Source organism: Oryctolagus cuniculus, chromosome 5, assembly GCF_051225735.1.
Source record: "Oryctolagus cuniculus isolate XC-2025 breed Fujian yellow rabbit chromosome 5, ASM5122573v1, whole genome shotgun sequence".
Lineage (NCBI taxonomy): Eukaryota > Metazoa > Chordata > Mammalia > Lagomorpha > Leporidae > Oryctolagus > Oryctolagus cuniculus.
Window position 1 is genome coordinate 35,535,511 of NC_142871.1, and position 20,612 is coordinate 35,556,122.

Here is a 20,612-nt window from a genome sequence, read left to right on the forward strand (position 1 = left end):
ATTCTACACTTAGTCCACTCAGGCTCATGCGCTAATCTTGTTTGGAAACACCTTACAGGGGTCAGCACTGTGGCGCAAGGTTCAGCTGCCATTTGCAGCATCCCATATGGGAGTCCCAGTTTAGGTCCCACTTCTGACCAAAGCAGTGAAAGCTGGTCCAAGTACTTGGGCCCCTGTCACCCATGTGGGAGACCCAGATAGAGTTCCTGGCTCCAGGCTTCCACCTGGCTCAGCCCCAGAAATTGTCATCTTTGGGAGTGAAATATCTTTCTGCTTCATTACTCAAATTATAACTCAAGTACGTAGGTCCCTGATAGCTACTTAGGAGACCAAAATTGAGTTCCAGGCTCCTGACTTTAGCCTGGTCCACCCCACGCATTTAGTAAGTAACCAGTGGATGAAAAATCTTTGTCTGGTCTCTCTCTCTCTCTCTCTCTGTTTTTTATTCCTTCCTTCCCTTCCTTCCCCCTTTCAAATAAACAAGAAAACACACACACACAAATTAAAATAAAAATGAAAAAGAATAATTCAAATGTATTTCAACCTGAATAAAATATTTTTAAATAATAGTACACGGAGCCGATGCTGTGACGTAACAGGTGAGGCCACCACCTGCAATGCTGGCATCCCATATGGGTGTCGGTTCAAGTCCCAGCTGCTCTACTTCCAATCCAGCTCTCTTCAATGGCCTAGGAAACCAGCAGAAGATGGCCCAAGTCCTTGGGTCCCTGCTCCCATGTGGGAGACCTGGGAGCCAATCAAGGCTCCTGGCTTCAAATCAATCCAGCTCCAGGCATTGCAGCCATTTGTGGACTTAACCAGTGGATGGAAGACCTTTCTCTCCCTCTCTCCTCTGCCTCTGTAAATCTGCTTTTCAAATAAATAAATAAATATTTTAAAAATTAGTCATATGCTCAAATGTTTGATAATTCCACATTAAAAGATGCAAAAATAATTTAAAATGTAATTAATCAAATAACAATATTCTAGCATAGTGTTTAAACACTGGCAGAGATGAAGGATTCTAAACTTCTATGATGAAATGATTAGATTGATGGCATATTCCATTCTACACAACAGCAAGAATCTGTCTGAATGGCTCACAGAATAGCACAGACATTAAAGATGGATGACTATAATCAAACATAATGTCATAGAATTTCTAAGAATAACTGAGGAATAATAATAAAAAATCTTGTGATAATCTTGGGAAATACAATAAAGGGACAAATGTGATTTAAAGTATCATGTTTTCTCTGCTTTGTGGGAATACAAAAAATTTAATGTATATGAGCAAAACTGACATATTAGGATGCAATGATTGTTTATAGCCCTTATCTATATTCCTGTTGGAAACCAATCTTTCTACATTTTACTTGGTGAATTCTTTATTCAATGGAGCATTAAGCCTGTGACTATAAATTAAATTAAAAATCTTATTCCAAAAATTTTTTTTAAAAGGAAGGAGGGATGGAGGGAGGGGCAGAAGGAAATATTATATTCTTAGAACTATATCTATGAAATTGACACACCATTGGCCCAACTAACCAAAAAAAGAAGAGAGAATACCCAAATCAATAAAATTAGAGATGAAAAAGTAAATGTAACAACAAACACCACAGAAATAGAAAGAATCATCAGAAATTACTACAAAGAACTAAATGCCTACAAGCTAGGAAACCTAGAAGAAATGGATAGATTCCTGACACATACATGAAGACATAAAAAACCTAAATAGACCCATAACCAAGACAGAAATTGAATCAATAATAAAGGCCCTCACAACAAAGAAAAACCTAGGACCAGGGGACAGCTTCATGGCTGAATTCTACCAGACATTTACAAAAGAACTAACTCCAATTCTTCTCAAGTTATTCAAAACAATTGAAAGGGAATGAATCCTCCCAAATTCTTTCTATAAAGCCAGCATCACCTTAATTCCTAAACCTGAAAAAGATGCAACAGAGAAAGAAAACTAGAGATGACCAATCTCTTTGATGAACATAGACGCAAAAATCCTCAACAAACTTCTAGCCAATCAAATACAACAACATATCAGAAAGATCATTCACATGGACCAAGTGAGATTTATCCCTGGTATTTAGGGATGGTTCAACATTCACATATCAATCAATGTGATACATCACATTAACAAAATGAAGAACAAAAATCATATGATTATCTCAACAATTGCAGAAAAAGCATTTGACAAAATATAACACTCTTTCATGATGAAACTCTAAGCAAGTTGGGTATAGAAGGAACATTTGTCAACACAATTGGGAAGGAGGATGTCAAATTATCCTTTTTTGCAGATGACATGATTCTATATATAGGGGATCCAAAAGGCTCCACCAAGACACTATTGGAACTCATAAAAGAGTTTGGTAAAGTAGTAGTTTATAAAATGAATACACAAAAATCAACAGTCTTTGTATACACAGACAATGCCAAGGCTGAGAATGAACTTCTAAGAGCAATCCCATTCACAATAGCTAAAAAAAGTCAAATATCTTGGAATAAATCTAACCAAGGATGTCAAAGACCTCTACAACGAGAATTACAAAACATTCAAGAAAGAAACAGAAGAAGATACAAAAAAATTGAAAAATTTTCCATGTTCATGGATTAGAACAATCAATATCATCAAAATGTCCATTCTTGCAAAAGCAAATTACAGATTCAATGTGATACCAATCAAAATACCAAAGACATTCTTCTCAGGTATAGTAAAAAATGATGCTGTAACTCATATGGAAACACAGGAGACCTTGAATAGCTGAAGCAATCTTATACAAAAAAAAAAAAAAAAAAAAAAAAAAAAACAAAGCCAGAGGCATCACAATACCAGATTTCAAACTAGAAGGCAGTTATAATCAAAACAGCCTGGTATGGTTAAAAAAAAAAAAAAAAAAAAAAACAGATGGATAGGTACCAGCACTGTGGCGTAGTGGGTAAAGCTGCCACCTGCAGTGTTGGCATCCCATATGGGTGCCAGTTCAAGAACTGGCTGACCTCTCTCTCTCTCTCACTCTCTCCCTCTCTTTCCTCCCCTTCTCTCTGTAACTCTTTCAAGTAAAATAAATAAAATCTTTAAAAAAAAAAAACAGATGGATAGATCAATGGAACAGAATAGAAACACCAGAATCAACCCAAGCATCTACAACTAGCTTATATTCGACCAAGGAGCTAAAACCAATCTCTAGAGCAAGGATAGTCTCTTTAACAAACAGTTCTGGGAAAATTGTATTTCCACATGCAGAAGTATAAAACAAGACCCGTATCTTAAACTTTACATAAAAATCCACTCAACATGGATTAAAGACCTAAATCTATGACCCAACACCATCAAATTATAAGAGAACACTGGGAAAACCCTGCATGTCACTGGCACTGGCAATAAATGGGAATGACCTCAGAGGCACAGGAAATCAAAGCCAGAATTAACAAATGGGATTACATCAAATTGAGAAGCTTCTGTACTGCAAAAGAAACACTCAGAAAAGTGAAGAGGCAACTGACAGAATGGGAGAAATTATTTGCAAACTATACAACTGATAAGGGACTAATAACCAGAATATATAAAGAGATCAAGAAATTCCACAACAACAAAATAAACAATCCAGTTAAGAAATAGGCAGGCCAGCGCCATAGCTCACTTGGTTAATCCTCTGCCTGTGGCACCGGCACCCCCTATGGGTGCTGGTTCTAATCTCGGCTGCTCCTCTTCCAGTCCAGCTCTCTGCTGTGGCCCAGGAGGGCAGTGGAGGAAGGCCCAAGTGCTTGGGCCCATGCACTTGCATGGGAGACCAGGAGGAAGCATCTGGCTCCTGGCTTCGGATCAGCACAGTGCCAGCCATCGCGGCCATTTGGGGAGTGAACCAGTGGAAGGAAGACCTTTCTGTTTCTTTTTCTCACTGTCTATAACTCTACTTGTCAAATAAATTTTAAAAAAAAGAAATAGGTAAAAGACTTAAACAGATATTTTTCAAAAGAGCAGTTCCATATGGCCAACAGACACATGAAAAGGTGTTCATGATCACTAGGATCAGGGAAATGTAAATCAAAAATTACAATGAGGTTTCACCTAACCCAAGTTAGAATGGCTTTCATACAGAAACCAACAGACAACAAATGTTGCTGTGGATGTGGGGAAGAAGCTTCCCTAATCCACTGTTGGTGGGAATGCAAACTGCTAATGCCACTATGGAAGACAGTATGGAGATACCTTAGAAATCTGAATATAGGCTTACCAACTGACCCAGCCATCTCACTCCCAGGAATTTACCCAAGGAAAAGGAAATCAGTAAACAGAAATGTTATCTGCACCTCTATGTTTATTGAAGCTCAATTCACAATAGCTAAGACATGGAATCAACTTAAATGCCTGTCAACTGAAGACTGGATAAAGAAATCATGGGACATGTACACTATGGAATACTACACAGCAGTTAAAAAAATGAAATCTGGTCATCTGCAACAAAATGGATGAATCTGGAAAACATCATACTTAGTGAAATAAGTCAGTCCCAAAGGGATAAATACCATATGTTCTCCCTGATCTGTGATAACTAATAGAGCACCTAAAAGGAAATCTATAGAAGTGAAATTGACACTTCAAGAAGCAATGACTTGAACAGCCCTTGTCTTGATTTTTTCTTCATACTATTTGTTGAACTCTTTACTTAACATAGAGTTAATCATATGTGTATAAAGTCAATTGAAATAGATTTCAATAAAAAAGATGAGTGGGAAAAATAGAGGGAGAACAAAGTTTGTAACTGTAAAGCTGTATATTCTGCATACAGTCCTATGGACTTACTTCTAAGGGTACAGTTTAAAACTTGTTATGGGACACCAAATCCCATTAAGCTGAGTGGTAAAAATGCCATCTTAAGTGCTAAAGTGATCATATTAAGTGTTAAAGTGAACATACAGATAGGAGAAACTTTAAAGTGATCATATAAGTAGGATCAAGTGTCTGGTGATAATAATAGATAGAATTATATGAAGAAAATGTTCCAACATGGAAAGTAGTCTACACAGCAGACTAAAAATGACAATCACGTTAAGTAGCACTCTGATCTCAGAATCAGCCATTAAGGCATCACATTCCAGCTGAGAAACCCATGAGAGGATTTCAGGCAAGGAAAGACAAGACACTGTGGTAAAAAGTATTCTACATGAAGGATCTCTATGAGTGAGAACCCAGTGGAAAGAAGTGGCCATCAAAGAAGGATGTACTTTGGGGCCAGTGCTGTGGCACAGCAGGTTAACGCCCTGGCCTGGGGTGCCAGCATCCCATATGGGTGCCAGTTCAAGACTCAGCTGCTCCACTTCTGATCCAGCCCTCTGTTGTGGCCTGGGAAAGCAGTGGAGGATGGCCCTGGTCCTCGGGCTCTTTCACCCACATGGGAGACCTGGAGGAGGCTCATGGCTCCTGGCTTCATATTGGCATAGCTCCGGCCGTTGCAGCCAACTGGGGAGTGCACCATCGGATGGAGAACCTCTCTCTCTCTCTCTCTCTCTCTCTCTCTCTCTGCCTCTCCTCTATGTAACTCTAACTTTGAAATAAATAAATCTTAAAAAAAAAAGGACATACTTTCGTCTGAAGGGAAGAGAGAACTTTCACTTTGCTTATGGCCTTGTCTAAAAACTGATGGAGTTTGTGGATGTAAAAGGCTTCCAATAGCCTAGGCAGCTCATGTCAAGAGCACTGGGTGACCACTGATGTCATATGCAAGAGTGTTAATTGTTAAATTAACAACAGGAGTAACTGTGCACTAACTCTCCATGCAGGACCTCTGTCCTCAATGTGTTATGAGTTAACTGTAAAACTAGTTCAAACAGATTTGTGTGTGAGTATGTGTGTGTGCAAATTGTTGAAAATTTTACTTAGTATACAGTTGATCTTCTGTGTATAAAGTTAATTGAAAATGAATCTTCATGGAGAATGGGACTGGGAATGGGAAAGGGAGGAAGAGGAGGGGTGGGAGTGTGGGTGGGAGGGCAGATATGGTGGAAAGAATCACTATATTCCTAAACTTATACTTATGAAATTTGTATTCCTTAAATAAAAGGCTTCTTTGGGGAAAAATACTATACCTATGAACTATATGAAATCTGGTCTACTTACATTGATAAAAATAAGTTAATTTAAAAATAAAATAGGGGCCAATGCTGTGGTGCAGTGGTTAAACGCCCTGGCCTGAAGGGCCAGCATCCCACATGGGCGCCGGTTCTAGTCCCGGCTGCTCCATTTCTGACCTAGCACTCAGCTATGGGATATGGCCTGGGATAGCAGTGGAGGATGGCCCAAGTCCTCGGGCTCCCGCACCCACATGGGAGATCTGGAAGAAGTTCCTGGATCCTGGCTTCAGATCGGCACAGTTCCAGCCATTGTGGCCAATTGGGGAGTGAACCATCAGATGGAAGACCTCTCTCTCTCTCTCTGCCTCTCCTCTTTCTGTGTAACTCCGACTCTCAAGTAAAAAATAAATAAATATAAAATAAAATAGTTCTTGGGGCCAGCGCTGTGGTGTAGTGGGTTAACACCTTGGCCTGAAACGTCGGCATCTTATGTGGGCACCAGTCGAGGCCCGGCTGCTTCACTTCCAATCCAGCTCTCTGCTATGGCCTGAGGAAGCAATAGAAGATGGCCCAAGTCTTTGGGCCCCTGCACCTGCATGGGAGATCCGGAAGAAGCTCCTGGCTCCTGGCTTCAGATAGGCACAGCTCTGGCCATTGTGGCCAATTAGGGAGTGAACCATCAGATGGAAGACATCTCTCTCTCTCTCTGACTCTCCTCTCTCTGTGTAACTCTGACTTTCAAATAAATAAATCTTTAAAAAAATAAATAACTAAAACAGTTCTAAAATTTTCATACACATAATTAAATTAACATTTTTGGTTCAAGCAAACAAATACAGTTCATAACTATAAACCTATGTGTATTTCCAAAATGCTGGTGTAACATATGTGATATGGATCTAATGAATGTGAATTAATTTAAACCTAATTAACCAAATCATGTCACCAATAATACAAGTGAATGAGTCAGTAGCAGTGCTCAAATATAAGAAATATGCAGGCCCTGGATATAAAACATGTAGGGAATGCAGTGCTACTGTTAACTGCAACTCATTCACTTTACTTGGTTTCACTTAGTAGCCACTAGTATTGTATTTTATAACATGCAATGTTTAAAACTGATAAAGCAGATTATTTTCAGATCTTCCACTTTGATCATAAATTTAGGCCATATTCAATCTCATTTTGATATGAATGAATCAGATGAGAAAAAAAATCTACCAAAATAGCACTTTAAAGCACCTCGAAGTATAAAGAAACTACAGAAGCCATGAAAGCAGTAAGGATATGCCTCATAGCATTAAGAGAGACACTGCTTGGGATAATGTAGATTCATAGCTATTATATTAAGAACAATAACATTGTTAGAAATTGCAGCAAGCAATAAATGAATATAACTTAAACTGCTTCTAATTATGAAGCTCTAATATATGATTTTAGACAAATTTATTGAAGTTGTCTATTTTAACTGCTGATCTCTTAAAATTTTCTAAATCCTTTAAGCCAGAGTGCAAAGTAAGAGACAGATATAATGCAAAAAAAGTTGTTTATAAACAAAACTCCGCTTTGATCATATGCAGTTAAACTAGAACTAGACTTCATATGTAGTTGTTTAAATGTGTGTCAAATACGAACTCATGAGTCAGTAACCACTTTGAGAATAACATTTTGAATTTCTAAAATTTAGTTAGGCTTTCTGTTCACATACTTTGCTAAAAATCTATAAAATCTTTTGAGAAAAGCGTTTATTGAACATCAACAAGAACTGTGTTAGAAGTGAGGGCACAAGAGGAACAACACTACCATTGCTCTTAAGTAGTTTAAAATCGAGTGGAGAGACAGGCAAGTAAACAGATAAGGTTTCAGCACTATGGGTAAGTGCCGGGTTAGACGTAAATGCCAGAGGGTTAGGAGAGCACACTGTGCAGAACCCCTGACCCAGCGCCGTTGACCCAGCTCAGCTGACCGGGTGTGCAGAAAGGAGGCAGTAAGAGAGGGCTGCTCAGAGGCAGGTTATCCTGGTGGGGAAGACACCACCTGGAAAGAAGCTATAGGCTTTGCAGAGACACAGGAGCCTCAGAGGACCTGGGAGACTCAGGGAACTCTGAGACACCAGTACGAGACAGAAATAAGTTAGCATCAAGCCTTGCATGCTTGACCACTCACTTGCCCATCTCTCATGAGGACCAGAGAGGGCCAAGACAGATCATGAGTGGAACAGTGATATAATCAGGCACGTAGCATAGGAAGGCAACCCTAGCAGCAACGTAAAGCAGAGCAATACAGTGAACAGATCAAATAAAACCCAAAAAGGAGGGAACAGAGCAAAGAGAAAGACTTTGAGAGAGACTACAAATTAAGCATGGACACAATGTTGTGACAGTGGAGGACAGATAGGAGGAAGACGCCTCTGTTTTCTCATGGAACTTTCTCAGTAGCTGACCATGCCATTCACTGGGATGGAAAACACAGAATGAGAGGAGAAATGAAGGAATATGGGTGAAACGAGAGCTCCTGAATTCAGTTTTTAACTGCTGAGTTTGCGGACCTATGAACTTCCAGGCACGGATGCCCAGAAGGTAACTGGATAGACAAGAATGAACGCTCATTAAAGAGCATGTCAATGTCTCAGTAGCCAACATTTATCATGTATTCACTCTAAGTGAGGCATGTATAAGCACTTTAGGTAACAGCTATTTTTTATCTTCTTCACTCTATGGATGAGCTTGAGTTTAAGTAATTTATCACTGATTACAAAGTGTTTATGTGTCAGGGATGTCTGATTTTATATCTCAAGCCCTACCATACTACGTTGTATCATGCAAAATCAATTATAGGTCTTAAGGCCAGATAAAAGTGGGTTCAATTCTAATCTTTGCTACTTAATTGCTATTTGACCTTGACACACTCTAAGCCACAGTTTCTTCATCTGTAAAATAGTGGCCTTAAAAATTATTTTGTAGGGATTCAGTTACCATTGGAGAGAGTATATGGAAAATGGTACAAACAGTATTCATGTGCCATAAATGGCACCTCCTATCTCAAGATATCCAGAGAAATAATTCTGCTTAAGTTAAGTAGGTATAATAAAAGTAAATTCCCTTTCAACTTACTATTAACTTTAATTCCACTCCTATTTGTCCTATGTCTTAATAAGTGCTAGCACATGTTTTGATATAATACATTCCATAAAACTTAAAGCATGTACAGATTTCATACAAATAGAATCCATTTCAATGTAAAGGGGGGGATTCTCCTTTTTCTGACATTTCCATACCAATGAATGCTACAATAAGAACACCCCAAAAACAATCAGGCAGGATGATGTCAAAGAGACAGCTTTGGACTTGGAGTCAGAAGCCCAGTGTGAATCCCAGCCCTGCCACTTACCAGCCACTCGCCAACACTGCCAAGTTCACCTCACAGTTCTAAATACCCCTTTGCACATGAATGAGATGAACTGTTGGGCCACATGTTATAAATTCAGCAAGTGGATTCAAGCTGAGAAGCTCAATTGGTCCCCCAGGTTTCTCTCAAGTTTGAATGGGAATTGCTACAAGCATGTATCTTTTAAAAAGAAGTGGGCTACCTGGTCCTAAAATATCACTGAAAAGATAATGTAAATGTAATGGATTACAAGTTCTGGGCTTCACTGCATGAAAGGTGATAAAGCATTTTGGTTACTATTAAACAGAAAAGCATTCTCTTCAAAGTTTAACTGCATTGTAAACAAAATTTCCTTCTTGAATATCTTGAATAGACACATGTCCTACCATCCTGGTTTGATGAGACTCCACCTGCTTTAGATCAAATGTTTCATGCTCCTAGAAACCCCTCTGTCCATGAAAAACACAGAACAAACAAGTTGGCCACCCAACATTTTACACACACACACACACGCACACACTTTCAAGTGACCCTCAGTGTATCAGAACAAACTACAGATCAAAAAGATCTCTCTCATAAGCATCAGCACTAAAATGATGACATCATTCACGATTGACCATTTAGGTGCTTGGCCACACTAACAAATCTGATTCCAGCAGGATCCTTGCACATGCAACAGCACAGAGGAGAGAGACAGCAGCTGCAGTAATGGTCACCCATTTTGCTAAATCCGTGCTGTGAATAGTTAATAGTTCAATGACCAGCATATTTTTAATGTTATGTATTTATTTGAGAGGCAGAAAGAGAGAGTGAGACAGAGAGAGAGAGAGAAAGAGAGAGAGAGAGAGAGAGAGCTCCCATCTGCTTGGCAGGCCAGGGCTAGGTACCCAACACAGGTGGCAGGAGCCCAAGTACTTGAGCCACTGAGCCACCACTGCTGCCTCCCAGTATTTGCACTGGTAGGAACCTGTAGTCTGGAGCTGGAGCTGAGATTCAAACCCAGGTATTCTGGTGTGAAACACGGGTATCTTGACCAGTGGGCTGAATAACTATTCCAAAAGTCAGCAATTTTTAAAAATTGTTTTAAATTCCCTGCCTCTTGGATGCCATTTCTGCCTCTTTACTAAAAAAAAAAGCCAGGTAATTTTTAGAACATTTCTACCACTTGACAGATTTCAGTTTTATAGCCTTGCAATTGTTTGTCACTTTTTCCTACAATGATGCAACTATGAAACAAATTATATAATATATATTGAAATAAGACTGGTCATATCTGTATCTAAGTTAAATATATGGCTATCATTGCTTTTAAATAAAGTATTCACTGAAAGACACACCAGCTTTAAGTATAATGGCAAATATGCACCAGAACATATATTTCTATTTTAAAATTAAAATCATTATATGCACCTTTTCTAGAACCACATTACTGTACACAAATATCTTATCCTCCATTGTCCAAGGGAGACATTAGATTCTAAGGTCACAAGGATCTTCAAAAAGTTCATGAAAAAGGCATATTATGGAAAAACTATGTATTGTCTTCAATTTTTTGAATCAAAACAAAATCAGTTATTGCTTTCTAAAAAATTTAATTAATATATTATTTTTTATTTGAGAGTCAGAAAAAGAGATAGAGAGCACCCATTCATTGGTTCACTCATCAAATGCCCACAGCAGCCAGGCCTGGGCCAGACTGAAACCAGGAGCTGGGAACTCAGTCCAGGTCTCCCGTGTGACATGCAGGGACCCACTTCTTGAGTCCTCACCTGCTGCCTCCCAAGGTTGAAATCAGCAGGAAGCTGGAGTCAGTAATGGAACCAGGACTTGGCCCCAGACGCTCCACTCTGGGATGTGGGCAACCCCACCAGCATCTTCACCACCGCCCAAATGCTTATCTATAAACTTAGTCTTTGATTCCAATTTCCATGAACTTTTTGCAGTACCCACACGCAAGATAATAAAGAATGACATCCATCTACAGAGCCAAAGTTATTAAGCACGTATCTTCCGATTGAGAACATTGTTAGCTGTTGTGCCCAGAAGAGCTTGAGTGACATTTTCTAGAAGTATGGGCAAGTGGGAGAATCCCTCTCACTGCTTGCAGCTCCATGCACTGAAGAGCCACTGCCATGGAGACCCTACTAACAAGATAGGAGAGGCAGCCACACAAAGCTTTTTCCTTTGGGAAATCAGAACCTTAAAAGGATTGTCATAAGTCTGGTGAATTCTTAGTTCCGCAACACACTTAATAAAATAAGAAAAGCCCTTGAGAATTGCAGCTTCCATGTTTAAAATGAGCATTTCAGGCTTTTGATAGTCAGCATCAGGAAATAGCTAATATATGTGGAATAAAGCATAATAAAGGAGGCATACAGAAGTTTTAGACTGTCCAAACACTGACACGATTTCAACAGCCTCATCTTTTCACCTTTGAGTTTTCCAGTAGAGAGTAAAGAGAGATATCAAAATGGAGCACCAATATTAAGCAAAAACAGCATAAATCTCCAAGGTCTGTTTATAGCCTTCAAAGAGAATTTGAAAATCAACCAAGCTTACTTAACAAATAATTTACTTCTTATAATATATTCCAATTAACTATGTTTTGAGTAGTCTTACCACAACTTTTCTCAGCGAAACTGGGATTGAATTAAGACTTACTGATTGTTCATTTAAATCCTGGGAGTCTTCCATGTGGTTTTCTCACTTCTCCTGCCACTCCCCAGTAGAAGCAGCTTCCTTTGATTAGAAATGGACTATCTAAAACGAAAAGATGAAATAAAGGGGAAAATGTTATCTTTTTTTATTCTTTCATAAAATTACCAAAACATATTAAGATTTAGCATGATAGTTGGTTATTTGTAGAAGCATTTTTAAAAGAACAAAATTCAGTAATTATCTGATACAAATAATGATCTTGTAAATAATACCACAGCAACTAGGATGTGTGGCCCTACTCAGGAATCTTGTGGATATACACAAAAAAATCTGAAGACAGCTTTTTTTTTTTTTTTTTTTTTTTTTTTGGACAGGCAGAGTGGACAGTGAGAGAGAGACAGAGAGAGAAAGGTCTTCCTTTTGCCGTTGGTTCACCCTCCAATGGCCGCCGCTGCAGCCGGCGCACCGCACTGATCCGATGGCAGGAGCCAGGATCCAGGTGCTTTTTCCTGGTCTCCCATGGGGTGCAGGGCCCAAGCACCTGGGCCATCCTCCACTGCACTCCCTGGCCATAGCAGAGAGCTGGCCTGGAAGAGGGGCAACCGGGACAGAATCCGGCGCCCCGACCGGGACTAGAACCCGGTGTGCCGGCGCCGCAAGGTGGAGGATTAGCCTATCGAGCCACGGCGCCGGCCCAAAGACAGCTTTTGAGACACACTATATGACAAATAATTAGTGCACTATTTTGCTGAAACTGGTTTATTTCATTAAGCAGCTGACAGGGTAAAAATTAAGAACCTGCATTAACTGTTCATTTTTTCTAAAGATTTATTTAATTTATTTGAAAAGCAGAGTTAAAGAGAGAGAGAGAGGGAGAAACAGAGAGAGATCGCCCATTTGCTGGTTCACTTCCCAAATGGCTACAAGAACCAGCACTGTGCCAGGCTGAAGCCAAGAGCCAGGAGCCAGGACCCAGGAGCTTTTTCTGGGTCTCCCACATGTGTGCAGGGGCCCAAGTACATGTGTCATCTTCTATTGCTTCCCCAAGTGCATTAGCAGGAAGCTGGATCAGAAGTGGAGCAGCTGGGCCTTGAAATGGCACCTATAAGGGAAGTCAGTATTAAAGGTGGCAGCTTAAACTGCTACGCCACAGTGCAGGCCCCAAACATTCATTTTTGAAAGAACATAAAATAAATGAACAGAATTTGACATCTATTGTGATGTGACAGTTTTCTATATAACAGAAAAATCTGTCCATATTACCACATGACCATTTTCCATTCCACGGGTTATAATATTACAAAATGTACAACCAATTTCAAAAAGAGAATGAAAATAATACTTTATGATAAAATGGATTTTATAAATAAATGGGGTAAGGAGAACTGGTTAATAAACTACAGTGAGACTAGCACTTAACTGGTTTTAAGAAGTTAACCTTGGGGACCAGCACTGTGGCATAGCAGATAAGGCCACCACCTGCAGCACCCACATCCCATATTGGCAACAGTTCTAGTCCCAGCTGCTCCACTTCCAATCCAGCTCCCTGATAATGTGCCTTGGAAAGTAGCAGAAGATGGTTCAAGTCCTTGGGCTCTTGCACTCATGTGGAAGACCCCAAAGAAGATCCTAGCTCCTGGCTTCAGATTGGCACAGCTTCAGCAGACATGTTTTTCAAATAAATAAAATGAACTTTGAAAAACAGTAAGTTGATCTATATTCATGCCACATTACATTAAAATTTTCAAGGAAGGGCTAGCACAGTGGGTTCAGACACTACTTACGATGTCAGGCATCCCATATGAGGACCAGTTCAAGTATTAGGTATTTCACTCTGATCCAGCTCCCTGATAATGTGTCTGGGAAAGCATGGGAACATGGGGGTTCCATTATCCTGGCTTTGAACTGACTGTTGTGACCATTTGAGGAGTTAATTAGCAGATGGAAGATCTCTCTCTCTCTCTCTCTCTGTCTTGTGCATTCTTTCAAATAAATAAGTAAATTTTTAAAAGTTTTTCAAGGAAAATCAAAGTCTTTTAAAAACCTAAGGAAAACTGGCTTTTTTTTTAATTTGGTAAATTTCCAGGAAGCATAGGATTTTTAGAACAGTAGCAGCAGAACATAGCACAAAAAAAAAACAAAAACAAAAACAAAAAAAAAACCAGTTTCTTCATCGATCTCCCATACCGACATACACACACACATAAATTCCAAACTTTACCACAAAGGAAAATCTAGGGGAAAAATACCTGAACAAATATGAAAGAGCTATTACAATTCAAATACATATGTACACAGCTTATTAAAAACAGTCAATCATTACAAAACAATGTTAAAACTCACAAAATAAATGAAATTCAACCCAAAATAGCAGTGATATAAGGTAACAAAAAAGGTTCAGGTAAAAAAGATGTCCATCACCATAGGCACAGACGTACACATAATTTATCAGTGTTATTTCAAGGAATATTCAGTGACACAAAATGCTTCTGAAAATATGATACAAGTAAAAAATAATTATTCCAATCTGAGGAAACAATAGATTACCAGTTCAATTTATTGATTATTCAATATTTTCAAAAGTTTTTGCTTAGTTCTACATAACTCACTGACATACTCCTGGCTACAACAAGGTAAACATGGTTTTAACTTCTGTCCTTTTATGTTTTGTGGTATCTTCCACAATAATTGCTATGTTTCTTCTTATAATACATGTTTTGAAAACTACAAGGGAAAACTAAGAGTAAATTTTAAAATGTTTTATGCACATATGCATATGACACAGCTCAAAAGTATATTTTCACTCTTGAGATCTGAGGACTGGAAAATGGTAATAGTAACATATGCTCATATGTAAAGAGTGTCACCTTGAAGGAAAGCACAATCTTAAAACACATGTGAAACAGGAGGATGGGAGAGATAAGGTGGCTCTTTAGCCTGCTGAGAGGTGTGGCACTAGACAGCTGAATTCAGGAAGATACATAGTTAAGGCATTCTAGATTTATTTTTTCATGTTCCTTTATGGATCTTCAACTATTTCATGGCAGAGAGAGAAACAAAGAGATAGAGAGATTTTACTTCTGCTGGTTCACTCCTCAAATGCTTTCAACATGGGTGGCAGTAACCCAAGTACTTAGACAGCCATCACTACCTCCCAGAGTGTGCACTGGCAGAAAGATGGAATCAGAAGCAGAGCCAGAACTCAAACCCAAGCACTCCGATATAGATGTGAGCATTGCAAGCAGAGTCATAACTGCTACACTAAACGCTTGTACCTGCCATTTTACTTTTCACTTTGTATTAGGACAATAAGAACAGAAACATTTGGAGAAACATTATTTCCTAAATTGGAATATTTTAACTTTCCTAAAAATTCAATAATGAGGGGGCCGGCTCTGTGGTGTAGCAGTAAAGCTGCCGCCTGCAGTGCTGGCATCCCATATGGGTGCTGGTTCGAGACCGGGCTGCTCCACTTCCGATCCAACTCTCTGCTATGGCCTGAGAAAGCAGTAGAAGATGGGCCAAATCCTTGGACCCCTGCATTCACATGGGAGACCTGGAAGAAACTTTTGGCTCCTGGCTTCGAATCAGCATAACTCCAGCTGTGGCAGCCAACTGAGGAGTGAACCATCAGATGGAAGAACTCTCTCTCTCTCTCTCCTCTCTGTCTCTTCTCTCTCTCTCTGTAACTCTTTCAAATAAATAAATAAATCTTTTTTAAAAGTTCAATACTGAGAATTAGCTTAATGAGTAGTAATTTCCTACTTACCTGACCTAGTAATAAAAAATATTTACAATAAAATTAGTGCCAATTCCAGTCAAACCTGAAATTTTTTTAATTTTTTATTTTTATTTTTTTGACAGGCAGAGTTAGACAGTGAGAGAGAGAGAGAGAGAGAGACAAAGAGAAAGGTCTTCCTTTTTCCATTGGTTCACCCCCCCAAGTGGCAGCTATGGCTGGCGCGCAGCAGCCGGCTCACTGCGCTGATCTGAAGCCAGGAGCCAGGTGCTTCCTCCTGGTCTCCCATGCGGGTGCAGGGCCCAAGGACCTGGGCCATCCTCCACTGCACTCCTGGGCCACAGCAGAGAGCTGGACTGGAAGAGGAGCAACCGGGATAGAATCCGGCGCCCCAACCAGGTGGAGGCCAGCGCCACAGGTGGAGGATTAGCCTAGTGAGCCGTGGCGCCGGCCCCATTTATATATCTTTAAGAGACAAAATTCATCTAAAATATGTCTAAAACTATCATACTGAAAGTACATTTAAGATGTGATAAAAGGAGTAATAGTTTGGCCTAGTAGGTAAGACACCAAATAAGATGCCTATGCCCCATACTATATTACCTGGATTTGATATTTGGCTCCCAGTTCCAGCTTCCTATCAGTTCAGACTCTGGGAGGAGGCAGCAAGGGATGGCTCAAGTCATTGAGTCCTTGCTGGGTTAAATTCCTAGGTCTGGACTTCCAGCTTGTCCCAACCTGGGGTTCTTGCAGGCATATGGAGAGTGAACCAGAAGGTAGGAATGCTCTTGCTTTCTCTCTCTTTTTTCTTTCTCTCCCCTCCTTCCTCTCTCTCTCTCTCTCTGTGTGTGTGTGTGTGTGTGCTCTCACTCTCTCCTTCTCTTTATCTGCCTCTCAAATAAACATTTGTTTTTAAAGATGTGATCAAGATATGAATATAATACTTCCAGAAAGGATATGTAAGAATTAAAACAAGTACACTCATCATCATAAAAGAGGTCATAACTTCCCAAAAGGACCACCACCTTAGGGAGCTGTAGCTGACTCCAGTGAAACTAAAATTAAGACTTTGGGAAAGATGTCAGAGCCTAAGGGAATTAAGTAAAAACGAGGCTTTTTTGGGTTAACTATCAGTTCAGAGTCAATTTAATGTTCCAATTGGGGAGTTATTTGCATCAATGTTCCATGTTACAACATAATACTTTGCTTTACATTTCCTTGAAATTTGGATTAATTGTTACTAGTTTGACTTTTAATGGTAACATGAATTTCTTTCTTTGCCAAATACACTGAGGTACTAAAATATTATGAGCCAGTGATTTTATATTATTGAAACAAGTAAAACTACCGAGGCTAATTGCAGGCACAGTATTATTTTACATCATAATCGAGCAATGGTTGTTATGCTAAATCCTTTAACATTTAGTTTTCACAAATATATGAGAAAAGGATGAGAACATTCTTCAAATCAAGTAAGAGAAGTATCACTTCATCATAAAGATATAAAATTAAGGAATAACAGTAACTTCATGCTGTTTTATGAGGCAAATAACCTAGTTCCCAGCTCTATCTCAAGGCACACAGAAGGTGAATTTCAAGCAGAAATAAGAGCAACCTCATCCATTTCATGTCAGACTATTCCTTCCACAGTTACGTTTTCAATACATAGATATCCTTTTCTTTAACTCTGTTCTAGAAGTGAACTTCTGTGTTTTAGAAAACTAGAATAGAGCAACTCAACATATCTTCTCATTTAAATACAGTTTGAGCTTTTTTAATTAGAAAATCTAAAATCTGAAATGCTCTGAAACCCAAAGTCTTTTGAGTGCCATCTCTGTACCCAGAGTATTTTGCTTTACATTTTCAGATTAGGGGTGCTCAACCAGTGCGGTCTATGCAAATGTTCCAAAACTCAAAAAACTCTGAAATCTGAAACACTCTGGTCCCAAGCAGATAATGGACACACAACTGTGTTTGAGATCGATAGGCAAAATATCAGGATAATTCTCAGAAATAGAACAAGGCACTGTGATCAGGTGCAAGTGACAGAGACAAAGATCCCTGAGCCTTAAGGAGCAAGATGCTGAAGGAGATTTGAGAGTTTGTAGATATTCTGTAACACAAATTTAAACCTCTATCTTCTAACCAAACTTCAGTGAAAGCTGAGTAGTTCATGCATGTTTCACCCTGGCTGAACAAACTCCAAACATGAAGAGAATGTACCTCTTCTCTGTGCCAGGGCTGGCATGGGATGGCAACAGAAACCACGTGTAGGAATCCTGCGCTTGTGGGATATGTGCACAAATGGTGCAGCCTTCAACCAGTCATTTGAGGGACACCTGGCCTTTGCCTTCTATTCCTGGTCCAAACAATCTCTACATTCAACAAATTACTAAGTCCCAGGCAGGCATTTGGCACAATGATTACGATGCTCTTTGGGAGACCTACATCCCATCGGTGCACCTGGGTTTGAGTCCTAGCTCTGCTTCTCATTTCAGCTCCCTGCTAATGTGCATCCTGGGAAGTAGGAGGTGATGGATCATGTGACTGCATCCCTGCTACCCACATGGGAGGCCTGGTCCAGCCCTGGCTGTTGATCTGCGGAGTGAACAAGTGGATGCAAGATCTCTGTCTGTCCTTTACACTCTGTCTCTCTCCCTATAAAATAAAAAATAATTTTCTAAGTTCTGTAAATACCTCTTAGAGTCCATTCTAATCCCTTCTTGGCTCTCTCTCCTCACTGCTGCTACATCGTCCCTTGCCTGGAAGGGGGTTACCAGTAGTGGTCTCCATCCCCTGAGTCCCACTCTCTGGACATCCCTATGCACAGTGCAGGCGTCAGAGTGAGAGTTCTAAAATACAGATCTGACTGCATTCTCTTAAAACATTTCACAGCTTGTGAAACATTCACCCATCTTTAGGATGAACCAGTCCTTCCTGCATCTGTGGCTGTGTCCAGCTGAAGGATTTGTCAAAGGATCCCTCGAAGGGTAATCAGGGATCTTGTGTTTTGCTCCTGGAGGCTGCTGTCTCAAGTGAGATTTCTGAGGAAGAGCTCCTCATCCTTCCCCAAATGCTGGGGCCTGTCCTCAGAGCATCCTGGGAGGATACAAGTACAGTCAAGGCCTACTTACTTCTTAATGCAGTGAAAAAATAAACAGATGGGGAGAGGAGGTAGACTACATTCCCCCATCCATGCTCCAAGCATCTAGTATACACCTAGAAAAAAAATTTGAAGACGATTGCAGCTGCCTAAACTTCTATTCCAGTCCATCTGGAAACCCTACCATGGAGAGGGGGTTAACCTGAGTAGTCTTACCCATGACCTCTGATAGTCCATAGGTGGGCTTTGAAGAATCTTTGTACCTGTGTAGAGCTGCTGGGGGAGGGGGTGCCTCTACATTATATTCTAACACTCAGAATGGTTAAAAGATGGTATGGAGTTCTGCTTTTCAAACTGTAAGTTCATTTTCAGAAGCACATTTCATTAAACATTCATTTGTTTGCACAGGCGATACATTTAAAGATATATCAGTATGATTTTGGAAAATGGAATTAAAAGATAAATTTACTTGGGTGCAAAAAATTTGAAACCCATGCTTATGAAGGGTCTCCAAAAAGGTCATGGAAATGTGTATTGTGAAAAAATCATGCATGGCTTTCAAAAATGCCTGTACCAAAATAAACTTACTTTTGAACAGCAATTTCACTGAATTTTGTAAACTACCCTTATATATCTGTTACACAGATATATATTCAGTTCAATCTACTAGGTACCTTCCCCAGATATTCTCAAGTAGTACAAATTACTTGTATCTACTGATGCATCTTGCTGAGGATATGTGCCTGGAAAAATATCCTCCAGTGGCAAAACATCCAGGATATAAAACTTAGGAGCTCTTCAGAACCACGTGGAAAATGCCAGTCTATAGGGAGAAAGAGGAGGGATCTGACCCAGAAAGAGCAAAAGTGAACATGGCAAGAAAGTCCTGGCAGAAAGTAAGCACCTGGATCTTATTACCCATAAGATCTCACTGTTCTGTTCTTCCTGCTGCTCAGTTGTCCAATTCTTCCTTGGGTTTCATGAGTTCTTCTTGCCATCTTCAGTTAAATTTTCCTTTTTAAGCATACTACCTAACATAAAACTGTACTTGTCTAGGAAGTCGAACAAGTAATATTCTCCTTACATTACTGAGAAATTAAGCTCTGAGCAGCCATCCAACAGGGCATTGCTTTACAGCTCCAATGCACCTAGTTACCTACACTGCCCTCCAAATTTCATTAATGGATCTTTGAAGCTGGGTCAGATACTGGTTAGTGCCAAGTGCTCAGGCAGCCTGACTGAGAGGGAAGCCAATGGCACAAACAAAGAACACCTAGCTCCAATTCTATGGCCAACTGTTTAGAGAAGTGGAGATGAGCATTCTTTGACCCTGCACATGATTCTCTTCCCTGGCTGTAGAAAAGGAAAACAGCTGAGGTGTCCAAGAAATAGATCTGCATGAATAGTAATGAGTACCTTGTCTGACTTCCAGCTCCTTAAATGGAGTCCAGCCACAAGCTAGGTGCTGAGCTATTTCTGAACTTCTGTAAAGCTGGCACATAGGATTTGCAGAGTTGTCCATTTAATACAAAATATTTACTACTAACAATACTACTAGTAATAATAGGGTAAATAACTCTCATGCTAAAGAATTATAAGCTCAACTTCATAATAACCCTTTGGGTCATTTTTAAT

General features: G+C 39.7%; 1 protein-coding gene across 27 annotated transcripts in view; it reads right to left on the reverse strand.

Moving 5' to 3' along the window:
- The window catches only part of EYA4 (EYA transcriptional coactivator and phosphatase 4), a 341,780-nt gene that overhangs the window by 250,656 nt on the left and 70,512 nt on the right, over window positions 1-20,612 (reverse strand). For all 27 annotated transcript variants that reach the window (XR_016233728.1, XR_016233726.1, XR_016233729.1 and 24 more), the window contains one exon: window positions 12,139-12,237. Coding sequence is in view for 16 of the 27 variants with exons in the window: in XM_070073546.2 (XP_069929647.1) it covers window positions 12,139-12,171 (33 nt within the window). In the remaining 11 variants the exon portion in view is untranslated. The remainder of the gene's footprint in view (window positions 1-12,138; window positions 12,238-20,612) is intronic.